This window comes from Haemorhous mexicanus, chromosome 1, assembly GCF_027477595.1.
Source record: "Haemorhous mexicanus isolate bHaeMex1 chromosome 1, bHaeMex1.pri, whole genome shotgun sequence".
NCBI lineage: Eukaryota > Metazoa > Chordata > Aves > Passeriformes > Fringillidae > Haemorhous > Haemorhous mexicanus.
The window spans coordinates 116,125,421-116,146,183 of NC_082341.1; the positions used below are offsets into that span (position 1 = coordinate 116,125,421).

Sequence of the window (20,763 nt, forward strand, 5' to 3'; positions counted from 1 at the left end):
GGTGTATCAGAGATGGAGATTATCCACTCCCACTCGATTTTATCACCTTTTTACCTTTTTCCAGACACCCCTCCTGAGCCCCAAGAAAGCTAAAGATTCCTCAACAGCTGAAAACACATAAATAAATGCTAGACTTAGTCTCTCACATTTCCAAGCCCTTCCAGGCTTTTACCATTTATAACTTGTTTTACTGGTTTTGTTTAAGATACCAATGTCTGAAGCTCTGACTTTTCCCAGCGGTAACAGTCATAAACGGTACTGTGTGGAAACCTGAAAACCCCAAATCCTTCTCTTCTTGAACACTAATCTCACTTTCATTTAATTAAAATTTTGTCATCCTCTGAAAAAAGTAGGAATCCAGATTACCTGAACATTTTTGAGGTTTTTATTTTGGCTTTTCATAGTCTTTACATCTGAATTCTGACAAAACAAGCCTAGAAAACTAGCTAACACCTCGGTGCTAATGGAAGTGGCAATGGTACATCTAGAACAGCACCAGCCAAAGAAATGCATGTGAATGAGCCATGAGTCAGTCTCCAGCCTCAATTCCTTTCAACCAGTATTAAAGATGCAGGAATCCTTACTCAAAGCATTTATTGATTACAGCATCCATTTCCAGGTTTTTAGGTGAGAGCAGCTCCACAAGGTGTGTCTGAAACTCTGCTTTAGCCCAGTGGATATCACTGAAAACGAAGGTAACAGACACTAAAGAGCTCCAAATTTTGGGTTAGTCTGGAGCTAGTGGAAGTAAAAATTCCTTCTCTTTGGAACCATTCCTCACTGAAGTATTTCCTGCTCTCATGGGAGTTTTTTGTTATGTAGAAGGTATAAAAATGTTCTGGCTATTCGGTGTGAACTTCTTCTATGTTTTAAGTAAGGCATCCTTTGATGTATACTGAAGAATGCTTCTTTCTAAATAGGAATTTGGGGAGTTTATTTGTTAAAGCAGCTGGATTCAGCTAATTGGATTTAATAAATGCCCACTAGACCAATTGATTAATTTTAATCTAAGAATTAAAATTAAAAGTACAAAATAATCTTAAAATATCATATTCAAGGGTTTTTGAAGTCCTGTTCCTGTGAACATAGCTCCTTGTTTTGTAGGCAGTTCTTGAATCTTGAATTAATCCTCTGATTTCTATTTGATTTCTACAGTAAGTAGAAAAGGTAACTTTTATAACTGGTCTTTCTAAAGGAAAAAACCTTTAGAAAGAAAGAAAAGAAAGAAAAGAAAAGAAAATACCTCTTGTAGAGTCTGTGGCTCTACAAGATATCTCTCTTTAGCAATCAATTCATGCACTAATGGTCAGATTGGATTTGCAGCTCATAAGGCTAAATTTTCAAGTATGCTTAGCGGACAAAGACTCCAAGATTTATTTTATTCTTCCTCACAGGCACAGAACTCTTTTTAAAATGTTAAATGTAGGCTCTGAAATATAAATATGTCTGTATATTTAAAAATAGACTTGAATTACCTCATAGGGATGTGGTCCATGCACATTGTGTAATTGGGACAGCCCTCTCTTTTTTTTCCCCTCTTTATCTGTGTCCCTCCAGGGAAGCAAATAATCAAGACTTTGCTTAAAGTAGCAACACTAGAATCCCCAAGGGTGGGAAGCTCATTCTTTGTCTACAGGATGTCTGGAGTGATAAGTAGCTGTTTAATACAACTTATGCAGTGTTTCTTTGTCCTGACAAAATTATCATTTGCTGTTTGTCATAGTGAGTTTAAATGCCCAGAAAAAGAAGGTATGGAATGAGCTGGTGGGATGGTGGTGGGACAATTTATTCAGGGCTGCATAAACAAAGAGAGTCTATAAAGTTACAGTTTTCAGTTTTTACCTGAAGTGATTTTATGACACTCTGTTTTCTTTTGGGTTGATCAGTGCTGCTGACAGTATGTCAGCAAAATAGGAAGCGCCAGTTCTGCCTAACCCAGGTCAGCTTGAAACTTAGCATGCACCTCATCATGTCTGATATATGTTTGCTGGGTTAGGAACACTGCTGTTGCTGACCCCTTTATGGGTGTTTCTGTGTGATATGTTATTGTCACTGGTTAGAACTGTGCTCTAGTTTAGGCTGGCACAAGCCAGTGCTCTCTAATAGACAGTCAGCTGCAGATACCTCACTTGTACTTCTCACAGATAACATGCAAATCTGGATCTCCTGAATCTTCTGCTCCTAATCTGCTAAATGCAACTTTAGAAATTAGGCTGATTCTGATGCTGCCTAATTAAGTAGGCTCATGGTTATACCCATCTTACTGACCCTCCTCATGCTGGGAATAAAGTGTGTCAATGTACCTTAATGAATTAGGACTTCCTTGAGCAACCAAGGTGTGTCCAAGACTTAACAGAGTAACTTCTTTTAGCTGCTTCCAAACTTTCTTCCTGAGTTGCTTTATTCACTTATTTTCAAATTTAAACACTGTTGGCCAACTCCTTCAGGAGAAAGAGACTGTTTCTGCATGGATTTCTTATAAACACACTTGAGTGCTAGGACTGATTTTAATCTACAGTGGGTAAATCTGTGGCTTTACAGAATTCTGTTAATCTTTGTTGTGATAAAGGAAGACTATGAGGATAGTTAAATTAGAAAAGCAGATTACATTGCTCAGGACTGCTGCTTTCCAAAAGTTATTGCTACTTTCCAACTGTTTTCTGAAATCTAGTCTCAAGTTTTCTTTCCCCAGTGAAAAAAAAATGCACTTGTGACAGGAATGTTCATGAAACTGCTCAGAGAAGGGATGTACATGGCCCAAAATACTTATACTGGCATCATATTTGCTGCAGTTTGTAGCTGGGCTCTATTCTGAGAAGACTGCAAGCAATATCACACTGACTCCTTTACGAGCTTGAATGTGAACAGAGGTGTCAGAGATGAGGGATGCTTCCTGGCCACTCTAGGGTTAAATGTGTTTTTCTTAGTCTCACTCCCTATTCCTTCCACTGCCCCAAAGTTATCCAAGCAGTGGGGAATTTCTGCAACCATTATTTGTATTTATAGTTTGGCTATGTCGTGAAATACTCCCTTAAACCGTGTGTGTGGGGTTTTCTTATCCCCTCAAAAATGTATCAGCAGAAGTCGCTAGCCTGGCCATCACCTCTGCTGTCAGAGGCTGTGCATTGATCGCTTATCAGCATTAAAATATTCAAAATTTATTTCCACATTAGCCACCTAATATAAAATTCTGGCTCGAGTATGTCTGAGGTCTTTCTAATGCTGCATTTTGGGCTCTTAGAGGATTTTACTCTCAGGCATTATAAATTAGACTTTATGGCCTTCCTACTGCAGTAAGTGAGGCTTAGAGCAAGCAGAGAGAGAGAGGAACTGAAAACAAAAGCTCTGAAGAGGAAGGAGGAACCAGATTTTGGAGAATGATGTTTAGGCCTATTCCAGTACTTAGTAGTGTTACTGGATATTTAGTATCCAGTACTTAACTAGCATTCTCTCTACCTGGTTCACCACAGCAGATATCAAAGTCCTGGAATGCGTACGATGTAGTAGAGTGGTGCTTTTTGCATCTGCAGTACACCTGGGACTTGCTGTGTGGCTAGAATGGCACAGGAGCAGGTGGTCTTGAGAGGATGTGACATCTCCATCCTTGGAGATTTTCAAGATTTGGATTGATTACGATCATGTCACCAAATGTGACCTGATCTCATATTGGTGATGACCGTGCTCCAAGTGGGAGATTGGACTGGATGACCTCCACAGGTTCCTTTCAGCCATTGCCTCTGTGGTCTCAGTGCTGAAGATCTATTACATCAGGTTTTGTAATTCCACCCTTTGGCATTAATTGCTTTCCTGGCTCTTTGCTTTGCTTAGTCAGCACAACGCTTGTGAGTACCAGATTTCGGTACTTTCAGCATTCCACAGGTGGGGCTTTTTATTAACACCAAGGCTGACCTTCTATTCTTCGGATCAATTTTCTATTTTTGTGCCCAGTGCATGCAAAAATCTATAAAGGCAGCACAGATGTACAGGCACCTAATAACAGCAACAGGTTTCCTCTTTCTTTGAGACCTTTTAAGCTTAGAACAATGGAAGTGAGAAGCAGATTCTGGTGGCTTCCAGCACATCAAGACAGGAGTTGTGCTTGTGGGCCACACAGTGCCCAGAAGCAGAGATGTAGGTAGAAGGAGTGCCATGCATATTGCACCCATATTGCACCCATGCAATCCATATTGCACCCATATTGCACCCAGAGCTCCTGAGGCTGTGCTTGATGGACTGAAGCCCACTGAAACATGTGCCTTCTGAAAACCACTACCAGGCTTCTTTTGCTGATGTCTGGCTCAGCCTCCATAGAGGTAAGGTACTGTGCTGAGGCAGAGTGTGTTCTTCTGACCTTGGGTCCTAATGCAGAGGCAAGAAGAGGTCTGCAGCAAGGCTGCCATGCTCTCCTCACCTGCACTTCTGTAGCTTTGTTGGTACATGTTTTAAACAGCTTTAGAGACTTCAATAAAGAAGCTTCTGTTCTTTGACACTGGTGAAGAAATAAAAATGTTTTTACAAGTTAGGGTTGCAGAGTGTTTTATTGCTTGCTCCCTAGCAGAGCAGGTAAGGTTATGTCTGGCAGATAAAGACCTGCAATAGATTATTTTTATATTCTGTCACCACATAGCATTTCTGGCTTGTCCATGTTCTTGAGTGTTACTAAGACACTTACTGGCCTTTTTAACAGAATGTTTTTTGCTACTTGTTTTGAAAAAGGCTCAAACGTAGCTTCCTCCAATTACCAGATGAATGAAACATGTTTCAATGAAGTATGCCAATTGCAAATGTCCATAGATTGGTTACTGAAAGATAAATATGAGTGTATTTGAAAACCTGGCAGAAAGTATAAGTAAGATTCCCTGTCTTGATGTGCAGAAGACAGTGGCAAATTGGCAGACTAACTTGAGCCTTGTTTGAGATTGCTCTAAAATGTGTTAAACTATACATCTGATTTAAATCCAGGGAGATTCTCAGCAGTCCAAGCGTTGTGCAATTGGTGTTATTGATTTTATTCACCTTACAAGCTCTCTGTGAATGGTCTATGTTATGAATATAATCATGTAAACTAAGATTTCAGTAGTGTCATTTCAGACTGAAAGATTAGTTAAAATTTCATTGTCACTTTATTGGTGCAGAAAAAAAATCTGAGGCAGAAACCTGATCAAACTCATACTTCATGAGTTAAAATATCAGCATGTGTCTCTGAGAACATATTAGAAGTACTCACATGGCTTCTGTTTGACGTACCATCTTAAGATTCTTTTTATAAGAGACTTGCATTTGGGGGCATGTATTTTTTAAGATGTTAATAGATCAGCCCAAATATTTTGCATTTAACAGTCATGAGGTCACATAGATCTGTTTAGAGACCATGCCTATAGCCACCCTGGTTGGTTTCTGCCTAGAGAAAACAATCTGTATTTTTCTACTGTGGTAGAAGTGTGGGTGTCGATGTGCCGTTGGGACACGAGGGTAGGTTTTGACCACAGTGAAGTTCAGGTCTGCTCCTGAGGATGACCAGCACTGATCTGTGGTAATGTCAAACTTTGAAGCACATTGCTATTTAGGCAAGGGGTGATATGCAGAAATCATAGAGCTTTGCAGAGGGAAATGGTCTGGGAAGGATGCAAAACCTCTTCTAGAAGAAGGGAGGAAGAGATGAGGTTTGTGTGATTGGTGATCCTAGCAGTGCCAGAAGTTCAGTACCACTGCCTTGGCAAAGTGTCTTCCCTTCTTGTTTCTGATCCAAGGAAGATTTTGAAGGATGTGCCATCAAATGTTTTTTTCTGTGTAAGCCTGGGGGCAGGAGAACGCTGGAAACGTGCAATGCATCTTGGCAGATGCGGTCTCCACTGAAGTTGTAAGCAGAGATACAGAGCTTGGTATCCAGAGCTTTGTACATCCTGGTGCTTGGGGTGGAAATGCAGGCGGAGTAGCAGACACAGGAACCGGGGAAAAAAAAGAGCATAAAATAACTAAGACCTTCGTGTGCTGTTTTATGATTAGGAGTCTATGATTTTTTTACCTCTTGTAGTCTCACGTCACTTAATATTTATGCCCTTTTTAAAAATAAAGCGTTCACCATGTGAAACACGAACGCCACGCTATGATTCTTGCGAGCTGCAGCCCGTGCGGGCGGGCTTTGTGCGGTGGGGATGGCCATCGCCCCCGGCACACCCGCGCCGAGGGGAGATGCTGGGCGGCGTTCCCTGCTGCGGCTCAACGCTGTTACCGAGCAGCCCGGAGTGGGGGCTCCCTCAAAAGCAGCCCGATAGCTCCTTGGTGTGGGCAGGAGGCGGACGATGCTGAGGTACCGGGGCACGGAGGGTGACGATGAGGCATCGGGCGTCGAGGTCGCCCGGACCGGGAGCGCCCACGGCTGTCACGGGCGGCGGTGGGCAGGGGCACGGCGCGGTCCCCACGGGCCAGGCGGCGTTTCTCTGCCGCCCACGGGTGAAGGGGCAGGCGCGGGGGCGGCGGGCCCGCCGTGCGTGGCCAGGCCGGCCGGGGGGGTGCCCGGGCGCTTTGTGTGTGCCGGGGCCGCCGAACAGCTCGGGCCGCCCCACACTCCCGGGGCGTGCGGCTCTTTGTGTGGGGGTGCGGGGCGGGGCGGGCCCCTCTCTCTGCTTCCCCTCCCTTGCCTGCCGTGCCTGCCGTGCCTGCCCTGCCTGCCCGCTGCCGTCCCCGGGCGCAGCGCGGCGCCGGCCGGTTGCCATGGCGAGGGGCGGTCACGTGTGGCGGCGGCGGCGGCGGGGCTGACGCGCGGCGGGGCGGGGCGGGCTGGCGGCAGAGTCGCGGCTGCCGCCACCTTCCGCACACCAGCAGCAGCAGCAGCGGCAGCAGCGCGGGGCTCTGCGGAGCGGCGGGAGCGCCAATGCCCGGACCGACCCAAGCCCTGTCCCCAAATGGCGAGAACAACAACGACATCATCCAGGATAACGGGACCATCATCCCCTTCAGGAAGCACACGGTGCGGGGGGAGCGCTCCTACAGGTACGGCGGGGGGGCTGCGGCGGTGCGGGGGGCGGTTGCATAAGGCGGGCGGGCTGCAGCCCCCTCCTCTCCCCCCGGCCCCGCATTGTCCGGCTGCGGAGCGCTCGGGGGAGAGGCGGGATGCGTGCGGGGGCTCGCCGCGCCCGGGCGGAAGAAAGGCGGTTAAAAATGATAATTAAAAAAAAAAAAAAGAGGAAAAAGAAAAAGAAAGAGGAGGGGGGAAATAAAAGGGAAGGCAAGAACGCCCCCCGCGCAGGCAGCCAGCTCCCCTTGGAAAAGAGCCGCAGCACCTCGCTGCAGATCTCGGAGGAAGGCGGCGCCGTGCCCCGGGGAGGCGGCGGCCGCGGATGGCGGGGCGCGGGCAGCCCCTGCCCGGCCGGGAGAGCCGCACCGGGCACCGGGCAGCGCCCGCCCTCCGCACGCCGGTGCGGGGGTGACAGCCGTCCCCCGCTCCTCGGGGCGGGGGTGACAGCTCTCCCGGTGCCTGCGCGGGGGAGGGCGGCTCCATCCCCGCCCCCCGCTCCCCGCCAGCCCCATTTTTTGTTTATTTATCGTCTCTCATTTGGGGGGGACACCCGTCTTTTGTCGCAGTTGTAGGCATTTTTGATGAATCGTTTGGCATGCGTTGCTGGCAGCGCTTCTGCATTAACATCTCTGACAATATGTTCCGGCAGATAAGCTCATTAAAATTGTTTGCATTGTTTGATAAGGGTCGCGGCGCAGCCCGGAACGCAACTGGTTTGATGTGCTCCTTGCTGCCGACTCGAAGGGCGATAATACGGCCGGTGGCTCCTTATGTCAATATACAGTTATTTTAAATGCTGCCTGGATGACAGCAAGCAGTGCCTCTGCAGAGAACACGCCCCTTAAAGCTGATTTTCAAGCGGCAGGAAATGATGCTGCTCTCAAATATCTGACTAAAGTGGCGAGTTGTAAGCTCGAATACATGAAAACAAACGTGGATGACTTGGCTTGTTTGTCTGGAGAAAATCGCAGTATTTTTTTCTTCTGTTGAGGAATAACGGAGCTGCTACCGGCATTTGGCCATTAATAACCTTAACAGTGAATCTCATTGTTGATCATGCACTGACGGGTGAGCGTGAAATGCGTCGGAGATCCCAATGTGTGGTTACTTTGAATTGCACAACATTTAGTCTCTGTCTCTCTCTGAAACTGCTAATACTTTGTGCTGTGGAACCCCAGTGCACACATTTAGCACAAAGTAGCAAAATTGCTTTTGCAAGGACCTGTTTCTATTTGCAGAAAGCCTGGAGCTCTCACTTCCTATATCTAAATTTCAGCTGAGTAGTACAAGATGCTGTTTTAGGGGAAAGGTGTATTTCTATCGTGCCCCTTAACAGAAATATGTAATAGATTTGAAATATCATGTATCTCCCTTTAGTTACTGTGATGTGCCATAGGTACCACCGATTGCTAACTTGTTTCCTTCAGAAGAGTTCTTTGGAAAAATTCTGTTACATGGGGTTCTCCATTCTTCTTTTTCAGCAGGTTTGTATGTTTTCCTGCTGTCATCATCAAGTCAGTTTTCTTGTTCTTTAGCCTGTCAAATCATACACTGAACTATGTCTAGAAAAGACATTTTGTGAGGCTGCTGTGTTCAGCGTGTGATGACAGGAATAACTATATCACTTGCCCAGTTTTCCAGAAATTGTGAAGATGCTCTGCATCTGAATAGCCTTTCATCCAGAAAAGTAGTCCATAGTCTTTTAGGGATTTGTATCCATTTGTTTCCCTCTCTAGAGCAATATAAAGGAATACAGAACTACTGATGCTAGCATTGCATATTGTCTTTGGGCAGTAAATAAGCAATCCAGTTCAATATATTTCAGAAATAAACTTTTAATGCACAAATAAAAATTTCCACTGAGGAATTCTATTTAGGTTGATTTCTTTCCTTTTGGAAACTTACCATGTTCGGCAGAGTCATAACTCCCATATCTGTTGATTTCTTCCTTTCTCTGGGAGAAAGGGAGAATGATACTTAACTTGCTTCCATCTGTAGCTAAAGTCCTTTAGGAAGTAAATGTCATACATAACAGAAGGGAAATGTTAGAGAAAATACATGAAAACAGTGCTGAAGCTTCTTGATACTGGAAAAAATGGCTTTTAACTTCCATGACAGCCTTTAGTAGCTAGGCAAGTTTAGTCCTTGTTCAGTGGGAGTGGCAGCAGGAGATCTCTGGGTGCAAGAGATGAATTCCATCACCTTAGTGCCTGCTGCCACACTGGACTGTCAGTGCCATTCCAGACTTCTGGAGCAGCTTGTAGGGCCTCACCACATGACACATCAAGTTGCTATGCCTCTGATTGTTGGGCTGGCTTCTTCCATCTAGGAATATGGAATAAATATGTCATTAAATACAGCCTGGAGCTTGACAGCAGATAAGCAATTGTACAAAGCTAAAAGCCTTCTGCATCCTGCATCTACCATGTGGATAGAGGTTCAGTGTTTGCCTGTCCATCCTTCTCTCCTGTAGTAACAGAAATGCTTTCCCATTTTACAACTTTTAACATGTTCTGTTCCATAGATATTTTAAAAGAGAAGTCTTTACTGATCAGAAAATTTGTGTTCATTAGGTTAGATATTCTCAGACCTAAAAAAACCCTTTGCTATTTCTAATACCAGGCTTTACCAAAGATTTCATATCTAACTCCTGAAGCAGATTTAAAAACAGCTGGAGGTTGCACCATTTTACAGACTAGGAAGCTGACATGGAAGCTGTAAGTTATCCATGGAGTTGAGGATGCAGCAGGGAATTGAGCTTATACCACGAGCCCCAGCCATGTGCTCTGTATGCAAAGCCACAAATAGTTTTCCCAAGTCTTCCAAAGGACATATTATATTTTGCAGACTGGGACATACAGGCCCAGGTGTTAAGTTTCTCATCCAGCTTTACTTAGCTGGTAAATGGAAACCAGGCACTTTGGCATAAAATTTAGACACAGGGTGATGTTACCTTTCAGAGTTAATAACTGTAATCAATCTGTATTGCTCCAGTGAAATGCTGTTTCTTGTGCTTCAGATCAGGAGCCTGTTTAAAATTTGGTACTGAGGTGTCTTTTTGCTGGCCTGAAGTAGACTTGGGATAATTTCTGAGAATGGCATCACATTTAATGATAGTTTTACTTCTGGTTCAAAGACGGCTGAAAAAATTCAATGAGAAACCAAATCAACAGTTCTGTGGATAGTTTGTTTTTTTTTTTTAAATAAGACCTGTTTGCAGTGCTTTTTTTTTTTTTTTTTTTTGTTTGCCAGACTCCAGGGATCTTGTGTGGTTTATGTGGTTGATCAGCTTATCATATTTTTAAAGGCTAAAGAATTGAGACTGAATACTTCTAGATTCAAATGGCATACATAGCCTAAACCACCCTGGCCCTAAAGAGACAAAGTGTTGTACCTTCCTTTGCAGGATACTGTGCTTAACTTCTGCTTTGTCTCTGTGTGTTGCTAGAAAAAAAATGGTTTTCTGGTCCTTCATTCCCTGGCTATATTTAGTTTTATACCCAGAACTTACATGAAGCAGAGGGGAAGGGGCTGACTTCCTGATTATTTCTCTTGAAATCACTAGGGTAAAAGGAAAGAGTATTTCTGTTTTAGTTTTTATCTATGAGTCTCCACTTTTCTAATGTTATCTGTTTTAAATATTTGTTTTTCCTAAGTGTTGTCTTCATTCTAGGAATCATTGTGTAAGCAGACAAATGATGGTGCTGTGCATAATAATGAAAGCTAGACAGCAGTGGTAATTTCCTCACCCACTGCTGGAATAAGTTGTGGGGTGTTACAGAGCATATCTGGCTGGCTTTTACAGCAGTATGAGCTGATAACTTCCACACTGAAAGTCAAGATTTACGTTACAGCAAAATCTGTTTTGGTCTTTGCCTTCTGAACTCGCAGTGAATTGCCGGATGCCGGCTGGCCCTGGGCAGCAGAGAGCATCCTTCCCTCGGTAGGAGCTGCCCCGGCTCTGGTGACTCTGCCTTCCACACGTGTGGCTTTACTCAGGGTTCAAAGGGGGACCTATGGCTTTGCCTTACTCTGGGCAGAAGGAATTTCTTGCTCCAAAATTAGTCTCCACTGATTGTGGTAAGCAGGTAGTTACACTGAAGGAAAAAAGACCATTTGTGTTGATAAAATTAATATATAAAGGCCCAAGCTTGGGAACTGGGAAGATGATACAGAGTAAAAGCAGTGAGCTGTCTTCTCACTTTATAGTATTGATAGGTGTGACTTCTGAAACTGTAAACACCAGTCAAAGCAAATGCTATTAAATATATTAGTGAATCTTTATTTTCAGAGGTGTTTGCTCTTGACCTAGAGTTTTATTGCAGATTATGACAATTTCACCCTAGATTTCATTGAAAGCAGAAAAAGGTCAATAACAAATGTTTAAAAAACCCATCAACAAACTAACATAAATTACGCCCCATAAATTTGGCCTGTGCTTTTCTAAAAGCTGTAGTTGTGATAACCCCCTTGTCTGCCAAGCATCTGGATTGCAGTGAGGTAGTTACCATCAGGGAGAAAACCATCCTGATGACTTAGAGCCAGCAGTTTACTAGCCAGCATTAAAGAGGAGCCAAGGCAGAAATCTTTCCTTGGTTTGTGTCAGCTTAGGTACCCACTATTTTCTCTTCTTTCACTTTCATAAAGCTGTCTTCCCATTGCTGCCACTGCTGTTCTTCTTTAATCTTGTTTTCTGCTTAGGGAGTGCTCTGCTTAGAGAGAGCTGTTTTAGTGAGAATCTTCTTCTGGGCAGATCCAGCTCTCAAAAAGCACAGGGTGAAACTGTCTGAAGATAGCTGGGAATCACATATAAGTGCATGTAAAAGTCTCTGAGGCTTAAGAGGATGAGTCTGCTCAATACTGCATCAGTAGTTTGAGATTTAGATTATTGGGATATCTCTGCATTATTGGGGTATCTCTGTTTACCTGGATTTAGATCTTCCTAGATAATACCCTCATAGTGTTTTGGGGGCTGGAGGTATTTGTTTAAATCAGGGGCTAAGAGAGAGGGAGCTTTTTGGGGACTGGAGAGAGAGGGGAGAAAACACTTCACAGACAGCCCAGTTTGTGTAAGGACATTGAGGGAATTTTCAGAGAGCACGAAATCCTCAGCTTACACCCAGGCGCTCTCACCATAAAGGTCTGAGAACGCCTAATTTGCACCCAGCCTCCGTGGGTTTCAGAAACATCCTGTAGGTGGGAGGCTGCATTACGGTTTTTGTTGTGTGATGTGGGGTTTTTTTTTAACTACCTTGTTGAGCTGCATAGCAACAGCAATGTTTTTTTGGCATATGAACAGAAAAAGGAGCAAATTTGGGACACGCGAGAACTGAACCTGATGCTGGCGCTTTCAGAAACAGACATTTTGGCTTCTGTCTCATGTCTTCAATCTAGTCTTCCTAGAAAACAGGCACTGAAAAACATGCTGCATTGTGAAAGAAAGGTGATTTGGAGGTGGGGCTGTGGAGCAAGAGACCTTGATTAAAGCTATTTCTTTGGCTCATTTGAGGGAGATGCAGTTACCCCATCAGGACCACAGGAATGTTCTTCCAGGGGGCGTACCTGGACTAACCTTTTGTGATATAAAACTTGTTTTGGGAGCCAGTAAGAAAAGAAAATGTGTGGTAGGTCTACATTTCAAGCCTTGGCATTTGAATGTGTGACTATTTAAAAATATCTTCAGAGGTTTTGGGGTTTAGTGGGGAGGTTAGTTTAATTTGACAGTCTCTTCTCCTTCCTCATGCCCAAAGCTAATTGTAGCAAAGGCTTGGTAAGGAAGCAGATAAATAGTGTGCCAGCTTTTCATGCACTTTGGAAGTGCAACTTTCAGCCTTTGTTTGATAATTGAAAACGAGTGGTCTTGCCACATCTGTTCTCAATCACGCCAGCCACCGAGTGGGATGGCATGAAGGCCATCGTGGCGTGGTGGCAGCAGCAGCGGTGGTGGCACGGCTCCGCTGCTCCGGGACAGCGTTTGGCTGCTCGCATCCTCCTCGCTCCCTGAATCCTGGCCTCCAGCTAGCAGCACTGGTCGCTCGCTTCCAGGATCAGTGCTGGGGAATGTAAATGGAAAACATCCGTGTTTTTTCTGTGGATGGTGTTAGCTGCGCGCTGCGGAGCTGTTTGGATCTTGCTCAGATCTCTGCTGCCTGACTCACCGATAAAGCATCTTCTTCGTATTGTTTCATTGCAATTAGGTGGGAGGGGAAAGGGAATATCAGCTGTAAACATTTACTAAACATGCATTTAACTCTTGGGGTTTAAAAATAGTGTTGTTGTCTCTTTTTTTTAGCACAGTTCAACTGTTTTGTGCTGTGAAATATTTAATTCAAGATTAAAATCTTGCCTGTGATATTTTGAGAAAAGTTTGTCTAGTTTTCTAGTGGTATGCTAAGTTATCAAATATTTTGTAGAGAAGGCTCTGTATACTGGAAGCATACCCATTAAATGTCTCAGTTTAGCCGCTCTGAAATAATTTCTTTTTTCCCATAGAGCCCCATGATTAGCAAAGGGTGCCTTTGTGTTAAATCTGGTTTTTTGCTATGCTATCCAAACAGGAAGTGTAAACATTCATTAGTGAATCGAGACTTAAGGATGTAGCTTCCGTAGGAAATCCTACAACTGTGCCAAATCATTCTGCCTGGAGAGGAATGTGCCATGCAGGTTGGACTGTTGATCTTCTGGCCTTGTATGACCACCTTGCGTTGTATTGTTTCAGAGGCCTAATTTTCAATATTATGTTGCTTGGCAATTTGGAGCCCTGAGTCAGTGGAACCCTTAGTTGAGATCTGTGCACTTCAGTTTTCTTTTAGAAGCAACTCAAGTGAATTTCCCCCCCCCACCCCCTACAGCAGGGTTCCTTAGTACCATACAGATTTCCTACCCAAGCAGCTGTAATTATTCAGAGATGCACATGAATGCAAATTCTTTCCTGTCACTCTGGAATGCAGTGTTGATGCTCAGAAGGGCTTGCTGGCAGTATGTATTAAACAATTTGGGGGGAGTGAAAATTCATTTTAGGCAAATCTTACACAGTTGTTATGCTTTGCTTCTAAAGGTTAATCTCTGTGGAGCTGGTCCAGTAATATCATGAATAGGAAGCACTGAAATATTTGAAGTAGAATACTCATTTGTTTTACTTACGGATTCAGTGTTACACAAATCATAGCTTGTTAAAATAACTATAGAATCTATGAGTAATTGTTTGTATGGAAGTGGAACACATAGCCCAGTGATATGAAAGTCCCACGGGAGCTTGTGTGTACAGAAAGACCATGGTGTGTAGGAGTGCTGAGAACAGGGAAGCAGTGGTAATTGGTTGGATAGAAGGGATACATTTTCCCAAAAGGACAGCATTCAGTTGTAATTAGTCATTCTGTTGGAAACCTTGTTATGGAGAATGGTGTTTGTTATATTTTATTGAGTTGAGTTGTTTGGGGTCCATATCGCTGCTTGCCCATAATAATGTTTCAAAGTTATACATGATGTAGATTCTAAGTCGGGGTCTAAATACATGGTTTTCAGTCAACACATTCATGTTGTGCTGGTTGTCAGATTCAAGGAGGCATAATAAATATAACCTTTTTATTTTTTTAATTCCCTTAATATTTCTGCAATGAAGACAGGCTGAGACACCTGGGGTTGCTCATCCTGGAGAAGAGAAGGTTCTGGGGAGACTTTAGAACAATCTTCTAGTACCTATAGGGGGCTTGCAAGAGAGCTGGAGAGGCAATTTTTACAAGGGTGTGTAGTCGTAAGACAAGGGGCAATTGCTTCAAACTGAGAGTATGTTTAGATTAGGTATTAAGAATAAATTCTTTACTGGGGGGTGATGAGACACTGAAACATGTTGCTCAGAGAAGCTGTGGCTGCCCTGTTTCTGGAAAAGTACAGGACCAGGTTGTATGGGGCTTTGAGCAGCCTGGTCTAATGGAAGGTGTTGCTGCTTGTGGCAGAGAGGCTGGAACCATATGATCATTAAGGTCCCTCCCAACCCAAACCATTTTGTTATTCTGCACATTTCTGCCTGCAGAGGTTTGGCTCTCTAGTGCACGTTTTTAGTCTGTGGTTCCCAAGTGCCAAATGAGTTCCACGGGGGTGCTGTAGAACCGCCTTGTCTCTCAAGCAGCTCTATTTTTAATATGGTGAGGTGTTTTTTCCCTCTACCACATTATGCACACCCCCCAGTTGTTCCTGAAGGGTTACACAGTGTGGACCTGGAGGTGCTGGTGAACAAGATGAACATGAGTCAGCAGTGTGCTCTTGCAGGGAAGAAGGCCAAGCCCCTGCTGGGCTGCATTGGCAGGCATGTAGCCAGCAGCTCCAGGGAAGTGATTCTTCTCCTCTGGTGCTTCTGAGACCACATCTCACATACCGTGGATTTGGCCTCCCCACTTTGAGAGACAATGACATGCTGAAGTGAGTGTGGCAGAGGGACACAAGGATGGTCAGGGGGCTGGAGCTTGTCACCTGTGTTTGGTCAGTCTGAATAGGAGCCAGCTCAGGAGGGGGGAAGATCTCACTGCAGTCTTATCTGTCTAGTGGGAGACTGTGTGTAAAGAAGATGAAGCCAGGTTCTTTGAAGAAGGAGAAAAGATGAGAGGCAGTGGCCCTCAGCAGCTGCAGCAGTACAAAGTACTTTGGATATTGGCAGAAGTGTTCACGCAGCCAGGATGGTCAAACCCCAGAAGTTACCCAGAGGGGCTGTGGAATATCTGTCCTTGGAGAGACTTGAAACTGAGACAAATGGCAGCCTTCTCTTGCTGTTCCTGCAGTGACTGGGAGGCTGGAGCAGATCCCTCCGGAGTGCCCTGCCTACCCGAGTCAGTTTATGATCTCATTCTGTAGCTCTGATAAACATAAACAGCTCGTGACTTAAAAAACAAAATAACAAAATCACGTGCTTTAAAAATGAAAGGAATATCATCTGGAAGCAACTTTTGTACTTCCAGGAAAGCAAAATCAGTCCTGTCATCAAAGTTTTCAAATGGAAAAGAAAAATATGTGTATGCAGCCTCAGTATGACTTCATCAATATCAAACGTTTTCTAGTTTAATTCTTTTGAAAGCAATACAGCTGCTGCAGCACTGCATCAATTCATAGTTATATAATTTCATATTGTGTTCTCTGAATCACTGAGAGCAACTTCTGCAGTTTAGTACCCAGGGATGATCGAAAGTTTGCAGAGACACAACAGAGCAAAGGCATAGTTTTGCTGTATCATAAAATTAATTGTGTACATTGCAATCAAAGATTATGTCTGGAAGTTAACAGCTGGTAAATTGTTTGCTCTGCTTTTAAGGGATTGTAGCTTTTTCTGATGCAGAAAATATTAGCATTATTGATAAGCCTAATCTGCAGAAAATGTTTTAACTGTGAGCACAGTTCTTAAACTGTGTCAGATGTCTGCTTAGTTTGATGTGCTTTTACAGGGGGTGGTGCAGAACTGTCTTGTCATGTGGCCTGCAGCAACATTGAGAGGGTCAAAGGAACTAACTATCCACATTGCAACCCAGAGTACCTTCATAACTGCACTTACATCTAGTAGAAGACAATTCAAGCAATAAACTTTTTCTTCCTTGTTTATTGTGAGAGTTGAACTTGGTAATGTCACTGTTTGCCAGCTGGAAGCAATACACTTTAGGAATTAACCTCAAGATATTCCATGAAAGGGGGCCAAATCCTATTAAACAGTACATCTATGCTTCTCTCAGCTGAAGGTGCAGGGCTTTACTGGGGCTTGTAGATAAAAAGTGTTGTAAGTAATTCAGTTTTTACAATCACAGTTACATCAAAGCAGTAAGCACCTTCTAAAGAACATTGTTTAGAAAACAAAGCTTTGGGGATTTCCCTCTTTAGATAGGCAGAAGATGTTAAAAGTTAAAATCTGTCCAAAAGTTGCAGTTTCACAGATCTTCAAAGACCAACATGGTTGAAAAAAGAAGTTTTGGCGAAGCTTCATTTGATGCTGGTAGACACCAATTATGTTGGTACTGCAGCAGTGGTAAAATCAGTCTGTGGTTACTGGCACACAGCAAGAGTAATATGTTACATAAATCACAGATGGCTGAGCTAGAATGTTCCTACAGGGCAATTTACTTCATGCAGGATTAGTGAATTCTAGTTTTAGTTGCTCCAAAATTAATTTAGCAGTTAAGCAATTGCACTTAGAAGTTCAGCCCGGTTCTAGATAGTACTTGGTAGGATTAATTCTTAAGATATGTCATTTACCAGTAGTATGTTGGGCACCAGAATAATTTAAGGGTGCTTCTTTGTCTGTTATAGTGTTAACTCATGAGAACAAGGGAAGAGGTCAAGCTACTTTGGTATCCAAAACCAAATTTAAGTGTTGTGGCTGGTAGTCTTAACACTTGCAGTCTGTATAATATTAGAAATGGTTTGTAGGGAGCAGGGAGTTTGTAATAAGCCAGTGACAGGGCTATTTATTTGGGCCTATATCCACAGCATTGGAGATGTCAGAACTCCAAGATTTATTATTATAATCATTATTGTTTTTAGTCTAGCTTTCACCAGTGGTTGAGGGAGAAGAGGGAGAGAGGTTGGTGTCAGAGCCTAGCAAACAGCTCTGCAGCATGTTGGTGCAGTGGTCTGCAGAGGCAGTGCTGGCAGGGGACTTTCAGCTGGTTCATGTCACAGGTGTTGTCTGGAGCTTGGTCCTGCATTCCCAGCAGAAAGCCTGGTGCTTCTCCTTTCCCTCCAAATGGCAGCAGAGCTTTGATAACAGTGGGAAGCCTGGGCAACCATACTAAAGCTTCATATTTTCATTACAAAAATACTCAGGCGTGTTTTAGAGAGTGATGCACCAGTGAAAGCAGCTAGCATGGCTGCCTGTTGCTTCATCTGTTGTCACATGCTTGTTTACAGCTTGAGGGCTTAAAATAAATGTTGTCTTCTACCCCTGATGAGTGTCGTCACCTTCCTGCCAGGATGACTTGCTCAGGGATGGAGTGGAGCTGGCTGCCTGGCCGGTACCTCAGCAGCTCTGTCGTGCACACCGCGCTCCAGAACCTTTGCCCATGGGTCCTGGGATGGCTGCATGAGTGGTTGCTGTGCTGTTTCTTGTCCTTCACTTGGTATCACTCCAGGAACTTTCAAAGTGAAGGTGGCCTTAGAAGGCCACTTAAAAAGGGCCTCATTTTCTGCAAGAAATGACTCAATGATCCTTGGTGGGCACTTTCCAACTCCTGATATTCTGTGATTCTAACATATATGTATATTAAGGTTAGAATAAATGTTGCAATGCATAAATCAGTGCATATCTGTACTGGTTTCTAGTGTAAGAGAGAGAATTGATGCATGATCAAATCCTTGTGCTCTGTATCATAGTGCATCCTTTGTGAGTGGGAAAGCTGTACTGCAGTCCCTCCTTAGCTGGTGCCAGAGGTTTCCCATGGGAGTGCTCTAGTCCTTAGCTTCCCCTGCCTTGGACAGCCAGGGGTTTTTAAGTGTACTGCAGTCTGTTGTTAGAAAACAGCAGCTATGTGTTAGGAGAAAGGCAATGCATTTCCCCTTGTTGAATCCTCCTGTTTTCCCTTTTTCCCAGACTTGTCCTCTTCTGAAACCCATGGATGTTCAGTGCCTGTCTCCTGCTGACTCACAGCCTATCTTGCCTGGCTCTGCAGGCTTGTGAGGCGCTGGAGGCTGCTCAGGCCCCCCGTCAGGAGGGCTGTATAGTATTACAAAATCTCATTTGCCATTAGGTTATGCTTGGAGTAAATCAGCGTGTTACTTTAGCCTTTCACCTCGGAATGTATACATGCCAGAGAGGAGGAGGGGGGCAGTGAAACCCCGGATAGGTCAACACTAAATTCATTTGGTGACTTCATCTGTCTCTAGTTGGATCCCATCCCTGCTGAAGCTCCCAAGCCTGCCCGCAGCGTTTTCTGGACTTAAAAGGCGGAAATGGCCGGAGCCGGGAGCAGCCGGGCTGCCAGAGCTGCTGCTGTCCTGCTGGGCTCTCCTCTGACACACTGCCTCCATGCCCTGCAGCCCCAGTGCCCAGCAATGCTGGCTGCTCCTGATCAGGCTTTCTGCTTGTTCTTGGCCCTTCCTGCTCACGGACAGGCATTCCTTGGTGGCTGCTGGGGTGGCTGGCTGTGTCCGCCGTGTTTCGCCTGGGAGTTCACAGGCTGCACTCACGTGGGGCCAGTGGATGTGGGGACAGGCTCTCCTCCACTGCTGTCTTCATTTTCCCCCAAGTCTGCATTTGCTAAAGAAATCTCCTCTCTGAAAGTGAAACTACTCATCCTTCAACTCGTGGAAGCGAAATAATAAATTGTTCCCCTGTTATTTTCAGTGCTTAGGCTAGGAACTGAGGTTTGCTTGCATGGGCTGCCTCTCAAGGCATCCTTTCTTCAGTGGTCAGCACTGATGTTACCTTGCTTTATGGCACGTTTTCAATCTCTTGGAAGTCCTTTAGTAATGTTTGAATGTTTGCTTGGTAATCTGTTATTATCCATAAGGGAAAAAAATGAAAAAAGGAGAATTGAAGTTCCTGCTAGTGTCTGGGTAAACAGAAACTTTTTTTAACAGAAGATTAAAAATTGGTTTGCTTATCAGCTTTCTAGAGGTTTTCTAGTTAAAAAATGGTCATAGACATCTTCAGTTTTCTAAAATGCAGGTGTTTCTAATTTCTAATTGACTTGAGTTTATTGCATAAGTCTGAGAATTATTTTCCTTTGAATCAACCTTTTTTTTCCCCCCCCCTTCACAATCCCCTTGTCCTTATTGTGAAAGGTAGACTGGTTGCCAGCGTCTATTGTGAAAATTTGACAGGTTGACTATCTTACTTCAGGGCATCAGAGCAGCGATTCAAGCTTAAGATCTTAGAGTTGAAAGCCTTGGCAGGGGGAGGGTAATGCCTGTAAGTAAAGGCTGTGAAGTTTTTTAGCATTGCAGCCTTGTCACAGTTAGGTTCCTCTCATTCAGCCTACTTCAAAGGATTTTTGTTGTCCATCATTAATAAAATGCCTTCTTAATTTGTAGTCATATTCTTTTTATACTGAAATTTTTGTGTCCTTACACCATGTTAAATAGTACCTGTCTGTTCAGCAGAAAACATTGCTATTGCTTTGTTCAACTGCTCTAAGGTGTGGTTTGAGGGTGCTGCACACTGCTGTGGTTCATTTCTAACCAGAGTGAATATACCTGGGTGGAAATGGTGGTGGCCAGAGGCTCTGAATTGCTTCCATTTTGTGTGAGCTATTGATGTCTGCCTTTCTTGAACCTTTCTCCTTTGTAGAGAATGGGGTTTTTTTAATTAATATTTGTTTCCTCTTCGAAATTGATAAGGAACCTTTCAGAGCATGCAAATACTGTCAGGCATAATGAAGATATTAGGTAGCTAGGTGTTACTGTTGCATTGTACTTGTGATGGCAAAGGTGAACCCTGAAAAAAAAAGGAATTTTGTTACTCTAGAGACATGACATTGCTGTTTCATTGCCACAGTTTCAGTGGCAGCAGGAGTGAGAATGTAGATGGAGAAATAAAGTCTTATGATATGGCAATACAACTGGCAGATTCAAGTGAATGCAAACATGACTGGCAGATGTGAGTCAGTGAATGTGGTTTGTCCTTCTCAGGTGGACCTTTGGGTGCCCTGAAATCTTCAAAGCACTAAATAATTGTCCTGGAATTTGAAACTGTTCTTTTCATTTTTGTGAACTACCCCAGTTTAATAACTGGTTAGTGAATAAAGTTCTAACTATTTCTAATTGCTATGCAA

At 43.9% G+C, this 20,763-nt stretch overlaps 1 protein-coding gene across 8 annotated transcripts in view; it reads left to right on the plus strand.

The window, feature by feature from the left end:
• MAPRE2 (microtubule associated protein RP/EB family member 2) overlaps positions 1–20,763 on the plus strand; it is a 99,065-nt gene that overhangs the window by 34,162 nt on the left and 44,140 nt on the right. Inside the window, exon 2 of one of the 8 annotated variants that reach the window (XM_059860252.1) lies at positions 620–695. The exons of 4 other annotated variants lie outside the window; for them this stretch is intronic. Coding sequence is in view for 3 of the 4 variants with exons in the window: in XM_059860210.1 (XP_059716193.1) it covers positions 6,875–6,993 (119 nt within the window). In the remaining variant the exon portion in view is untranslated. Of the gene's footprint in view, positions 1–619; positions 696–6,786; positions 6,994–20,763 lie in introns of those variants that run through there. 3 more of the 8 variants (XM_059860210.1, XM_059860234.1, XM_059860261.1) reach the window with 3 other exon arrangements.